The sequence below is a fragment of the Amblyomma mixtum genome, chromosome 4, assembly GCF_055824585.1.
Source record: "Amblyomma mixtum isolate Tamu chromosome 4, ASM5582458v1, whole genome shotgun sequence".
In the NCBI taxonomy this organism is placed as follows: domain Eukaryota; kingdom Metazoa; phylum Arthropoda; class Arachnida; order Ixodida; family Ixodidae; genus Amblyomma; species Amblyomma mixtum.
The window spans coordinates 86,027,278-86,041,126 of NC_143015.1; the positions used below are offsets into that span (position 1 = coordinate 86,027,278).

General features: G+C 51.3%; 1 protein-coding gene across 2 annotated transcripts in view; it reads right to left on the reverse strand.

Annotated features, from left to right (window-relative positions):
- Positions 1-13,849, reverse strand: part of LOC149347293 (uncharacterized) — a 50,120-nt gene that overhangs the window by 22,786 nt on the left and 13,485 nt on the right. The window contains exon 2 of one of the 2 annotated variants that reach the window (XM_089586991.1): positions 1,310-1,510. The exons of the other annotated variant lie outside the window; for it this stretch is intronic. Coding sequence (XP_089443117.1) covers positions 1,310-1,370 — 61 coding nt within the window. The 5' untranslated portion in view covers positions 1,371-1,510. The remainder of the gene's footprint in view (positions 1-1,309; positions 1,511-13,849) is intronic. 2 annotated transcript variants of the gene reach the window in all.

A 13,849-nucleotide genomic window follows, 5' to 3' on the forward strand; every position in this document is an offset into this window, starting at 1 on the left:
AAAAAGTGATTAATAGTTGTACAATTTCGGCAATTATGTTATAGAGGCGTTCAATATTTTCAGTTGTGACAGGGGCTATAGGAAATGATTCCATTCATTCAATATAAACGCTAAAATTTGCCGAAATAAGCCGTCAGTGTAGTGGTTTGGAATCTATAACTCCTCAAGGTAATATGGCTTGGATGATAAGAAATTTATCTTAAACATGTAGCCCGCTGTAGGACACAGGGTTCCGCAGTTCAGCTCAAATTATTTCTTTACTGTACCAGCTGTGCACAGCTTATCCCGGAAAAATATCTAATCTAGTCCGCCCAACTCCCTTTGTGCCACTCCAATCTACGCTTGCCTGCTCTTGGCTTGCCTGCACTCCGTTACCCGACAGGACCATCGATTATCTTATCTCCTTATTACATCTCCTGCCGTACCAATTTACTTGCCTTAATTTCAGCTAGGATATAATATGACGAAGATGTAGGGTGATTAAATATTCTTCAGAATATGCCTGCCACTCTATCCAAGTGTTTTTGATTACGAAAGGCGCTAGCGATGCTGACAGCGCTCCTCCTCAAAAAGAGTCACGTGCAAGTATCACTACAAAAAAGTGATAAAAGATAAAGTGCGGGAAAAAGTTTCGGCCTTGTAACACGATTGGTTGATTATAGGCTATCTGGATCCGAGGCTAGCGAAGACGGTGTAGTAGAGAGCTCCTAATTAATTTCAGTTCTCAGGGGTTCAGGAAAGGAAACGTTCGTTAAAGTGCCATGGCTGGTCATGATAACTTGCCGCTTTTGTAACGAAGGGCTCTATGGTTATAAACCTAGAGGGAAACTGCAACGCAATGCCAGCTAAACTCCACGGGTATGACACGAGAAGTGGTCCAACAATTATGGCGAAAATCATTTTTTAAAGGGAAAGAGTTTATTAGCGAAATTTCTCTGATATTTTAAGGTTTCACTAATACATTCAATATAACCACAGATCTACCGTCTGCAGGCTTGCATATTTTTGCTATTAACGTTCTCGCGATCGCCAAAAGCGTTCCCTGTTGGTTTTCTAAGGAACTCTTAACTGTTCGATGCGAGTGGTGGAAACAACATAAAAGAAAGATAGTGCTACATAACGTCAGTCTGCACTATTAACTTCAATATTTCTAGGCGAATACCTTACAATTTTATATGCGGAAAATTGTCCAAGATTGCTGGACATGAATACCACGAGCATTGCAGTGTACTGATAAAACAACGGCTGAGATAAACCAGCGAACTACTAATTGGCGTGTAGAAGATCTAGAAGAGGCAAATATTCTCACTGGAGCTCGAAGCCAAGGCAGCGGGCATCAGCAGAGCCAGAAGGACGATTACAGCAGCCATGGTAGGAGGTGGCTAGTAGAGACCTCTCTGCGTGGTCGGCAACAGGACGGTGTAGCGCTCTCTTCAGTCGATGACGCGTTGCTTAAGTACCCACAGTTTTGGCATCCGGTTATGTTTTTTATTAGTATTAACCTGCAGCCCTGCAAGCGAAAGAACAAAAGACGACTAATCAAAGAGAAAGGGTAGTAGTCGGCTCAGGCTTCCAAGAAGCGTATTCTGGTTCCTTTTAACCAGAACCCTGTGGATGAAAAAAATGAGTGCTTGGATTTTTTCTCTCTCACAACGCAAGCGACTACAGGAGGTATCAGATGTCGCAGTGTTATTTTTAATGAAGTTTGGAAGAAAAATTTTCCATCTGCACTAACAACAAGCGCTATCGTGTATGCTCCAGTTCTCCAAGTCTGCATGTCTCGTAAACTAGAGAGAAATATTGCGCCAGCGTTATGAACGTGCTGGAATATTTTATGTACGTTTCTTCCTCCTATTCGCTTTTTCGCGGAGAGAGTTGAACGCTGACGTCAGTCAAATCATTCTCTTCTTGCCGCAATGATAAGCACATGACGACGAGCCAGGTAGCAGTGAGGATAAATTATGACCCACACGAGCGGAGAATTGCCGCGCGTGGACGAATTGTCGACCTCCAAAACACAGCGAAGACGCAGCTATTGTTTGAGCGACGGCGATGCCAATGCAAGAACCCGTACTGTGCTAGCTTACGTAACATGCCAGTGTGCCGGAAATGAGGTCCCACGTGCGCAAAAGCCGCCTAACTTACAGCTGTTACTGGCGACCACGGAAACATGGAGAGATTGTATTATTAATTTTTTTTTTCAGTTTACAGTAGAGATCAAGCGGCTGCCTTATTAACAAGCCTTCCTGGCTGTGCTAGTGTTTTAGAACAGTTGATGTGGCCTACAATAATCAGAAACCCTGCCCCAGCTGCACGCATGTAGTCGTATCCCTTGCAAGGTCACTTCTTTCTTGTGTTTGCTTTTTGATTGTTAGTGTGTTTAAAGCATTGCACTGAAGAGCAAGACGAGCAATGATATGCGCGTGGCATGAGTGGAGAAGCAGTGAGGAGGCCTTATGGCGGACATGTGTCGAAATTAGCGTCCTGTGATCTAACTGCCACGTTGCACAACACACTGAGCGACGATTCTGCTGATGCCTGAAAGCGTACGTGGCTAGCTTGCGCCCCACGATTGTGCGTCGGAAATAGGCTTCAATTTGCTTGAAAATGGCCGCCGTTTAGCGTGCAACATGGTGCGTTATTTTAGTGCATACTGCTACGACGAAGAGGAAGTGGAAGTCGAAGTGGTCTCTCGCGTGAAAGGGTCGCACGAAGAAGAAGAGGTTGCTGGTGCTTCCTGCTGGCGTTGGTGCTTCCTTATGCTCGCCGCTAGGAACTATTCACCGATTGCTTGTAAATAAATGTAAATAGTATTTCCCCGTAACATCTTGGTGGAGGTGCGGGGTAAATGTGGGCGAGAAGACAAACAACATCGTCAAGGTAGCAAAGACACGTAGTCCACTTAAATCCGCGAAGGAGTGAGTCCATCATCCGTTCGAAAGTAGCTGGTGCATTACAAAGTCCGAACGGCATCACTTTGAACTGGTATAAACCGTCATGTGTGACGAAAGCTGTCTTTTCGCGGTCTTGCTCGTCAACGGCGATTTGCCAATAACCGGAACGAAGGTCAATGGAAGAAAAGTATTGAGATCCGTGCAGACAGTCGAGAGCGTCATCGATCCTGGGGAGTGGGTAGACGTCTCTTCTTGTTATGTGGTTCAGGTGGCGGTAGTCGACGCAGAAACGCCAACTGCCGTCTTTCTTTTTAACAAGGACAAAGTCGGACATGTGCTGAAGGGCATTGCAGACGATGTCTTCAATCTGCTCGTTTATAAGAACTGCGACAAGATTGCAGACATCGTAAAAGAATGCCGCCGCTTCGAGGACGCCAAAAGCCGACGCATCACCCAGCATATCGCACGCCTGCCCAACACGGCTGCGTCTTCGTCCTGCCAAGATCTTTGCCCACGGAACCAGCCGACCTCACCAGAGAACGTGACCCGTATCGTACGCCGTGAGCTTGAAGCCGTTGCTCCGGCCACCTTAGCAACACCTGCAGCCAACCAGCCCCTGCCCCTTCCACTTATTCAAGCCGTCGTGCGCCAGGAAATTGCTAACTTGGGTTTGACCTCTGTCGCCGCTCTTCATACCTCCCAAGTGCCCGAAGTCCCTCCACTATACCCGGTCCGGCCTGTTTACGCCGCTCCTCGACCGCGCAACCCCTCCGAGTGGCGTACGCCCGACGACAGGCCTATCTGTTTCAACTGTTCCCGTGTCGGCCACATCGCCCGTCATTGCCGTAGTCGATGGTAATCCTCCCAGCGGACCCGTTACTCGACCCCACCTTATCGCCCCTACGCTGCGGACTCAAGCTCTTTCTCGCGACCCTTGGACACGTCAAGACCCACCACCGACGTCCCGCCGCCCCGCTTCAGCCGCTCACCATCTCCACAGCGCCGCCAGTCCCGTTCGCCGCAACGACCGCGCGCTTCCTCTCCCGGCCCCTACGGACGATCACAGGCGGAAAACTAATTTCTGCAGCGTCCAGAGGTGATGCTGCAGATACGACCCGGCTCCAAAATCCTCGTTTAGTTCTTCGTGCCCCGCGCAATTTACTGACCATACAAGTCGATGGCGTGGCCGTCTCTGCTCTGGTTGACACGGGCGCCCACATTTCTGTGATGAGTTCCGACCTACGACGCCGCCTTCGCAAAGTACTGACGCCTGCTCCTACAGCCGTTGTTCGAGTTGCCGATGGCACAACGTCCCCAGTCCTCGGCCTGTGTGCTACTCGTGTGACGATTTCTGACCGCCAAACCACCGTGCTCTTTACCGTTCTGAATCAGTGCCCTCATGACATCATACTCGGCCTTGATTTCCTTAGTGAGCACGCAGCCCTTATTGACTGTGCTACAAGTGTTGTTGAGTTGGACCTACCGTACCTCTCAGAACCACCTGCCCCAGTTGTGCACCGTCTCTGTACTGCCGAGTTCACCCGCTTACCACCTGAAGCCGCTACTTACGTATTGTTTAAATCTGTTCCACCTCTTCCCAACGGCCAGTATATCATCACCCCTGTCCTTGATTTGCCTCGCACCTTGAACGTCTCAAGAGTATCCTGACTGTCTTTCGTACGGCTGGGCTCCAGCTCAACTCGTCCAAATGCCAATTCGGCCGCCGGCAACTCCCCATTCTGGGACATCTCGTCGATGCCTCCGGTGTACGTCCTGATCCAGCTAAAATTGCAGCGGTGCAACAGTTCCCTCGCCCAAATTCTCAGAAAGACGTGCGCAGTTTTCTTGGGCTGTGCTCCTACTTTCGCCGTTTTATTCAAGATTTTGCCCTTATCGCTCGTCCCCTCACTGACCTCCTGAAGACGGACACAGACTTTACCTGGGGCTCTGATCAACAAAATGCGTTTTCCACGCTTGTCCGGCTGCTGACATCATCCCCGATTCTGGCACATTTTTATCGCGCGGCCCCTACTGAACTCCGCACGGACGCCTGTGGCTACGGGATCGGAGCCGTGCTGGCTCAACGCTCCCGGGGCCCACACCACGTGGTTGCGTATGCTAGCCGTCTGCTTTCACCTGCCGAGCGAAACTACTCCATTACGGAACGTGAGTGCCTCGCTCTGGTTTGGGCTGTAGCTAAATTCCGGCCATACTTGTTCGGGCGTGTTTTTTCTGTTGTCACGGACCACCACGCCCTATGCTGGCTGTCCTCGCTGAAAGACCCTTCTGGGCGTCTTGGCCGCTGGGCGCTACGCCTTCAGGAATATTCGTACACTGTCGTGTACAAGTCTGGACGTCTCCATCAAGACGCTGATTGCCTGTCTCGGTACCCTGTCGAGCCACCTGCTCTCAGTGACACTGACGATATCCCTTCCCTGTTTGGCATTTCTGATCTACACAACATCGCCGAGGAGCAGCGCAAAGACCCATATTTGCAAACCATCATCGAGGGTCTCAGCTCTGGAAGCTTGAAGCGCTCCCTGCAGCTCTCTCCCTGCAGCTCTTCGTTACTCAAAATGACATTCTCTATCGCCGCAACTTCCGTCCTGACGGGCCCTCACTCCTTCTAGTCATTCCCCAGCAGCTGCGGTCTTCTATAATTGCAGAACTCCATGACCTGCCTGCAGCTGGCCACCTTGGTGTGGCCCGAACTTACGACCGCATACGGCGCCGTTTCTTTTGGCCTGGATTATACCGTACAGTCCGGCATTACGTCACCAATTGCGACCTTTGTCAGCGCAGAAAGAAGCCTTCGGCACCACCTCCTGGTCTTCTGCATCCTATAGACGTGCCTGTGGAGCCGTTCCACCGTGTAGGGCTCGATCTCCTCGGACCATTCCCGACCTCGGATTCCGGAAATAGGTGGATCGCAGTAGCCACAGACTATGCCACTCGGTATGCGATCACCCATGCGCTGCCTGCGAGCTGCGCGACCGATGTCGCTGACTTTCTTTTGCACAGTCTTATTCTACAACATGGTGCCCCTCGTCAATTACTCACAGACCGCGGACGCTATTTCCTGTCCAGAGTTGTCGACGACATCCTGCGTTCGTGTTCTACTAAGCATAAGATTGCCACAGCATACCACCCACAGACAAACGGGCTAACCGAGCGTTTGAATCGAACATTAACAGACATGTTGTCTATGTACGTCTCCCCCGACCACAAAGACTGGGATCTCGCCTTGCCGTATGTGACGTTCGCTTACAACACCTCCAGGCATGACACAACTGGTTACTCTCCGTTCTATCTCTTATACGGCAGACACGCCGTCCTGCCATTGGACACACTCGTGCCATCCGCTGACCGTCCAGTCACCGTCTTCGCCCGGGACGCCATTGGTCAAGCTGAAGACGCTCGCCAAATCGCCCGAACTCGGCTCCAAGCGTCCCAACAAGCGCAGAAGTCATTGTACGATAATCGCCATCGTCATGTCACCTACGAACCGGGGTCGCTCGTTCTTCTGTGGTCTCCTTCCCGTCGCGTCGGTCTCTCTGAAAAACTTTTGTCTCCCTACCATGGTCCTTATCGTGTTGTGCGTCAGGTCACCGATGTCACGTATGAAGTTGCTCCTCATACACCTGCATCCTCTTCATGTCCACCACCCACCGACATTGTTCACGTTATGCGCCTCAAGCCCTACCACGCCGCTCCTTTATCACCGGCCTAACGCCGGGACGGCGCTCCTGCCGCCGGGGGTCATGCTACGACGAAGAGGAAGTGGAAGTCGAAGTGGTCTCTCGCGTGAAAGGGTCGCACGAAGAAGAGGTTGCTGGTGCTTCCTGCTGGCGTTGGTGCTTCCTTATGCTCGCCGCTAGGAACTATTCACCGATTGCTTGTAAATAAATGTAAATAGTATTTCCCCGTAACAATATAATTAATACAACCTCTGCATTTTTACTCCGCTTGTCTATGCCCGAAAATTTTTTTCATATATCCAGAGACGAATACTTCGCACGGATGACAATAAATGCAGCACTCATGCAGATGGGGGTACACTTTCTTTCCGTCGTTGCCCCGTTCCGCCGTTGCGAAAGGGGCAACGGCTGAAAGAACCTTTCGGTGCAGCCAAACCAGTGGTGATACTGTTTATACGCAAGGTGTCCCACAATTTAAAACGAGTTTGCAGAAGCACTCAAAGCACTACGTAGGGTGTGCCACGGGAGTGGTCTACGTGATCCCTCTTACATGTGGCAAGGTGTACTTCGGTCAGACTGGACGCTGCGTCAACGAGCGTGCCGGGGAACATTGAAGGCCATTAGGGAACACATCAGATTCGTTCGAAAACCTACCCGCCGATTGCCGCTCTTGCATTGATGAAAATGAAAAGCACTATGCACCACGACTTGAAGAGATTAAAATTCTTACCAGAAGTAAGGAGAGATTAGCTCGCGAACTGGCAGAAGCCCTTTTTATCAAAGAGAGAGGTGGCATGTGCGTCAGCACCACTTCTATCTCCCTACGAGGAAGTGAGCACAGATTGTTAAAAAATACGCGATTATGAGAAGTTATCGTCCGTGTGTGTGTGTGTGTGTGTGTGTGTGTGTGCGTGTGTGCGTGCGTGTGTGTGTGTGTGTGTTTGTGTGTGTGTGTGTGTGTGTTTGTGTGTGTGTGTGTGTGTGTGTGTGTGTGTGTGTGTGTGTGTGTGTGTGTGTGTGTGTGTGTGTGTGTTTGCCATGTAAGAAATGCGCATGCGTTCACCTTCTTCGGGCTATATATATGCAATATGTGGCTTTCAATAAACTTAGTTGGAGTCACCGCCCGTCCTGTCCGTCTTTCTGTGTTGTTTGTGTACAATTTAGCGCTGTTTTTACTTTCCTGGACACAATGAATGGGAGGTTACCAATATCCCTCCAAAGAAAAGTATACAACAGCTGTATCTTACCGGTACTCAGCTATGGGGCAGAAACGTGGAGGCTAACAAAGAGGGTTCAGCTTAAGCTAAGGACAACGCTGCGAGGTATGGAAAGAAAAATGATAGGTGTAACGTTAAGAGATAGGAAGCGGGCGGAGTGGGTGAGAGAACAAGCGCGCGTTAATGATACCCTAGTTGAAATCAAGAGGAAGAAGTGGGCTTGGCCAGGACATGCAGTGCGAAGGCTAGACAACCGCTGGTCCTTAAGGGTAATGGAGTGGATTCCAAGAGAAGGCAAGCGCAGCAGGGGGCGGCAGAAAGTTAGGTGGGCGGATGAGATTAAGAAATTTGCGGGAATACGGTGGCCGCAACTGGCGAAGGACAGGATTAATTGGAGAGACATGGGAGAGGCCTTTGCCCTGCTGTAGGAGCAGTCAGGCTGATGATGATGATGTATGTTTAAGAACAAGCGGTTACCTTGCCTTCGCATCATATGCCCAGCCCAAGCTCTTTCTTCCTCTTCATTTGGACTAGAATGTAATTAACCCCCGTTTCTTCCGTCATCCACCCTGCCCTCTCACGGTCTCTTAAATTTACATCAATAAGTTTTCTTTCCATAGCTCGCTCCGTTGTCTTTAACATAAACTTAACCTTTTTCTTTAGCCCCTATATTTCTGTCTCGTAAGTGAGTACCGTTAAGATACAGCTGTTGTATACTTTTCACTTGAGGGATATTCGTAAACTGTCATTCATGATCTGAGGGAACCTGCTTTATGGATCGCACGCCGTTCTTATTCTTCTAGTTATTTTCGTCTCCTGATATGGATCAGCTGTCGTCACCTCCCCTAAGTAGACGTATGCCCTTTGCCCTTCCAGCACCTCAGTACCAGTGTTGAACTGCCGTTCGTATGCGGGGCTGGGGAGCAGTACTTTGGTTTCCTGCCTGTTAATTCTTACACTCACCCTTCTGCTGTCTGTCTAAATCATTGATCATACTTTGCAGCTCATTTTCTGAGTGGCTTAAGAAGGCAAGTCATTGGGGAATCACAAATTAGAGATTCTCAAATATAACCATCTGTTTACAATCCAGGCCTCGCAACACCTAATGTAAACAGGCGGTCAACAGCATTGGCGAGGTCTCGTCTGCCTGCCTGATATCCTACCTTATCGCAATTTTACAGCCCACTTTATGGAGGACTATTGTAGGTGTGCAGTCGTTACTGATGTATCGCAGTATTTTCACATCAGACTCTTTTCCAGACTGATTCCGGAATGGCTGCAAAAATGCTGATTTTTCCAGTATGTAAAATCAATGACAGCTTTATATAGGAGTTTCTTATACTCCACGAATTTTTCTATAACCTGTCTGACAGTGTGAATATGCTTTATGTAAGGGATCGGTAGTGTACGCGGGGCCTTCGGGACCAGTAATACACCCTCAAAGCGAAGCGTCTCTTTTTTCGGAACGCGGCCGCTCGCGCATGCGCCGGGAAGTACGGGTGTCCCCCCGCCCGCGGTACCGATTCGCGCACGTGTTGGCACGAATGTGTAATTGTGTTCGTTTTTATTTTTATTTTGTGGTGGATAGAATGTTCTACTCCGCAAATGCTGGCACGACCATCCGTTTGTGTTTGTGGAAAGGGCGTTTGCCCTACGAGAGCTGGAGGGCTGGCCAGGCTTTCAATAAACCAATCATGGGAACATTGTAACATGATTGGAAACCACCAAATGTGGGCCGGGCCTTTAGGTCTTTGAAACCGGGCCGAGGAGCCGGAATAAGGGTTCTGCGCTAAGGTGAGATGCTATGCATCATCGGCTATGCCGAGTAGGGCTTCCCCTAGTGTTAGCTAGTTCTGCCTTTTTGTTGTTTGTCCTTTGCTGTTTAATGTCTGTAGTGCCTTAATTTGTACCTAATGTAATTGCTGTACATAAACTTCAAGTATTCGCCTTACCCCTGCCTCTCAACTCATCACAAGACCGTCTCTTACGGGGCACCCCTGGTGCGAAGGAACGCTTCAGTCTTCAAGTGAACAAACCGTCTCTGGCGGGGCACCTCTGGTGCGAGGAAGAAGAACCTGAACTTTACTGGCGCAGTCGACGAGGATCCTGCGGTCATCGGAAGACGGCGCAGGAAGAAGATTGAACGCAGGGAGAAAGGCGACGGTCAGGCAACAGCAGCGTTCGAGAAAGAACCTGCGGAGAGACAGCGGCAAGTGCCACGGCAGCGGACCAGCGACGCAAGGCAGCCGGCCGGAAAAGAGAGCAGCAACTGGACCACCACCAGGCACAAGCGAGACGACAGCAACGGGCGTGACGCCATCGGCATCAAAGAGTGAGTCTCTTCTTACTTCGTGCTGGCGTGAGCATTGCTGTCCAGTTAAGCTTGGATGGGTGGCATGGATACGCGCTTCGCCCATTTAAACCCCGATAAGCAGAAAGCAAGGGAGATGGGCGACGCAGATGACACGGTGGTCGTCGGAAACGAGACGGGCGAGGTGGAGACGCCGGAGATGCCACGGGTCGATGAAAGAAATGGAAAAGTGCAGGACGACCTGCTGGTGTTAGAGAAGAAGTGTCAGCTGGCAAAGCTGGAACTTGAGCTTGCTCAGCTGAGACAGCGAGGAAGCGCTGGAGAGGACTCCAAGGTCGTTGAGAGGCATGCTAGCCACAGCGAGCTAAGGCATTACTCAAAATTGCTTGCGGGAATACTCCCAAAATTTCCAAGTGACGCAGAAGTGCCAGTGTGGTTCGAGGCGGCGGAGAATGCATATGAAGTGCCGAAAGAACGGTGTGGCCAAATTATTTTCCCGCTCGTTGCAGACAAAGTACAGTTTCTGTCGGCTCGCTTAGCGCCATCTCAGCACAGGGACTACGAAGCGGTGAAGAAATCGGTACTGGAGGAGCTGAAACTCTCCGCGGGAGAGTACCTCAGGAGATTTAAAGGCGCGAGGAAACGGAGCACCGAAGGATGGAGAGCGTATACGACGCGTTTCCAGAGCTACTTACGCTTCTATTTAGACGCGCGCCACGTCAGCACCTTTGAGCGGTTGCTGGAGCTGTTAGTGGCGGACCAGCTAAAGAATAACCTCTCAGATGCAGCACTAAAGTACGTTACGCTGCAAGAAGGAAACGGGTGGCGGAACGCAACCGAACTGGCCGCACTACGGCAGACCTTCGAGGACGCGGAGGGGAAAAATAGTGCTGATAAGAGGATAGAGCAGTAAAGAACGGACGCTCAAAGTGCAGGTGCTAAAAAGTCGGCTAAGGAACCGCATAGATACGATACAGGGAGACCACAGGCAAGGTCACGCCCTAGAAGTTGTTTCTTCTGCGGAGAAACGGGGCACCCAAGAGCGAACTGCCCGCACGCGAAAAGAAAGGATGCAGCAAACGCGCCTAACGATAAGGGGAACGGCCTCTCAGCACGTGTTGCAACGCAGGAGGGCTCAGCGGCACAACACCAGCGCGAGCTAATAACGCTAACTTGTCGAGTTGGGATATTGAGGCCATTCTAGACACGGGAGCTACGTCACGGTAGTTCGGGAGAGTGTAGTGCCACCTGAACTGGTCAAGCCACACGGAACAATCAATCTGGTCTCCGCATATGGAGAAAAGGTGCAGGCGAAGCTGGCAATCCTACCCCTTACGTTAAAGCGAAACGCGGGCGCCTTCGCCGATATCCGCGAGGCCGTGCCGGTCTTATGCGCTTTAACAGACAAGCTGGTGTCTCAGACGAACTGTTTGCTCTCAGAGGAAGCCTGGGAGGCGCTTAAACAGGAGGGGGAGATCAGGGGGATCGTTGCCGACAAAGAGGAGCAGGGTTGTAACTACAAAGAGGCGTGTCGGGAGCACCCGCCACAAACCGTAGTGGCAGACGGAAAGAAACGGGCCGCTGTCGCCCAGGTGGCAATGCAAAGCGATGGTGACGAGAGCGTGAGCTCGGACAGCAGCGACAAAGAAGCTCCCGCGGTGGGAGAGAGAAGTGCGTCGGAAATATTCCGGGAGAGCCAGCGGAGTGACGCGACCTTGCAGGGAGCGTGGAGAGACGGCAGGGAGGAAAGAAGGGCATGGCAACGGTAGATGGGGTCCTGTATCACAACGATAAGCTTCTGGGCCAGGCAGTGATGCAATTTGTGTTGCCGGAATGCCACCGTGGAGAAGTACTGCAGTTCGCACACGAGTCAAATTGGGGAGGGCATCTGGGGTTCAGGAAAACGAAGTCCAGAATTAAAGCCAGCTTTTATTGGCCAGGCGTAGACGAAGAGGTCAGGCGGTATTGTAATAGCTGTCATAACTGCCAAACGAGATCGGATCTGCGTCGGGCAGACAGCGTGCCCATAGAGCCGTTGGTGATGCCACGATATCCGTTTCAGCGGGTAAACGTCGCCATCATCGGGTCGCTGGAACCAGCTTCGGGTAGGGGCCACAGGTACGCACTATGCGTCATTGACCTGTGCACGCGCTGGCCGGAGGTCGTGTGTCTTCGTTCCCTCAGTGCTAAAGCCACCTCCGACGCCCTTCTCACGGTGTTCAGCAGGACAGGCATCCCCGAGGTAATATCGTCAGACTGCGGAACCAATTTCACCGCGGAACTCACCCAGGAGTTTTTAAAGAAGCTGGGGTGCTCCCCTCGGTTTTCGACACCGGGTCACCCGTAGAGTAATGGAGCTGTAGAACGATGGAATAAGACGTTCAAAAACATGCTGTACCACGTTATCCAGAAAGAGGGGAAGAACTGGGACAAATTTGTACCCTTTTTGCTGTGGGCATACAGAGAGGTACCTCATGAAACGACTGGGGTGGCGCCTTTCGAGATGCTTTATGGAAGGCAGCCGAACGGCCCACTCAGCGTACTAATGAACGCATGGACAGGAGAGAGTGAGTCCCCAGTAAGGTTGGGGCCCTCCCCGGCGCAGTACATGCTAGACCTGAAAGGCCGTCTTGAACGGGCGGCTGAAGTCGCGAAGGCAGTAAGCTTGAGGCAGCAAAATGCGAACGCCACGCAATTCAACCGGCGAGCGACCGCCAGAGACTTCGGGAAAGGGGAGGCAGTCTTAATATTTGACGAACAGCGCCCAGGCAAGATGTTTCCTAAGTGGAAGGGGCCAGGCAGCGTCGTTTAAAAGTACCGAGAGCACTCTTATTTCGTGCAAATGCCGGGCGGCGGCCGGAAACTAATGAACGCAAGCAGAATGCGTCCCTATGTGAGCAGGGTCATGAACGTGGGCGTAATGTTCGAGGGAGACAGCGCGTTCGGCGAGGTAGAATACGCACCCCGACAGACAACGGCACGGTCCGCGGATGCTCGCCTACCACGAGACGCGGTTGCCCATTTGTCATAGCATGAGCGAGACAAAATTCTGGCAGCGTTCGCGGAACACGAGGAGCTTTTCAGTGACCGGCCGGGGGTGGCATCGGTGAAAGAACACGAAATTATGCTTCAGGAGGGGTTCACGCCAAAGGGTCCCTATCCTTACCGCGTACCTGCGAGTCTAACAGCCGAGGTGGGCAAACAGGTGGACGAGCTCCTGAAATGGGGTTTAATCTTTCCTTGGGAGAGGCCGTAGGAACACCCGCTGGTCTGCGTGTCTAAGAAAGACGGTACTCTCAGAATGTCCGTAGATTTCCGCAGGTTGAATGCCGGGACTGTAGCTGACGCCTACCCGATGGCACTGTAACAGGAGCTGATTATGAAAGTAGGCAGAGCGAAATATATAACCCTGCTGGACCTTCGGAGGGGGTATTGGCAGGTGGCGCTAGCTCGATCAGCTCAGTTTCTTACCGCTTTCGTGTGTCACCGGGGGCAGTTTGCGTGGAAGGTCATACCGATTGGGCTCAAAAACGCCGCGCAGACATTCCAGAGGGTTATGAACGAGCTGTTTCTCCCGCACTCTGAGTACTGCTGTGCATACCTCGACGATATTGCAGTGTTTAGTGAGACGCTCAAAGAGCATGTACGCCACCTTAGAGAGGTGTTCAAGACGCTTGGACAGCTAAATCTCAAGGTAAAGTTAGAGAAGTGCCAAATAGCACGAAAGTC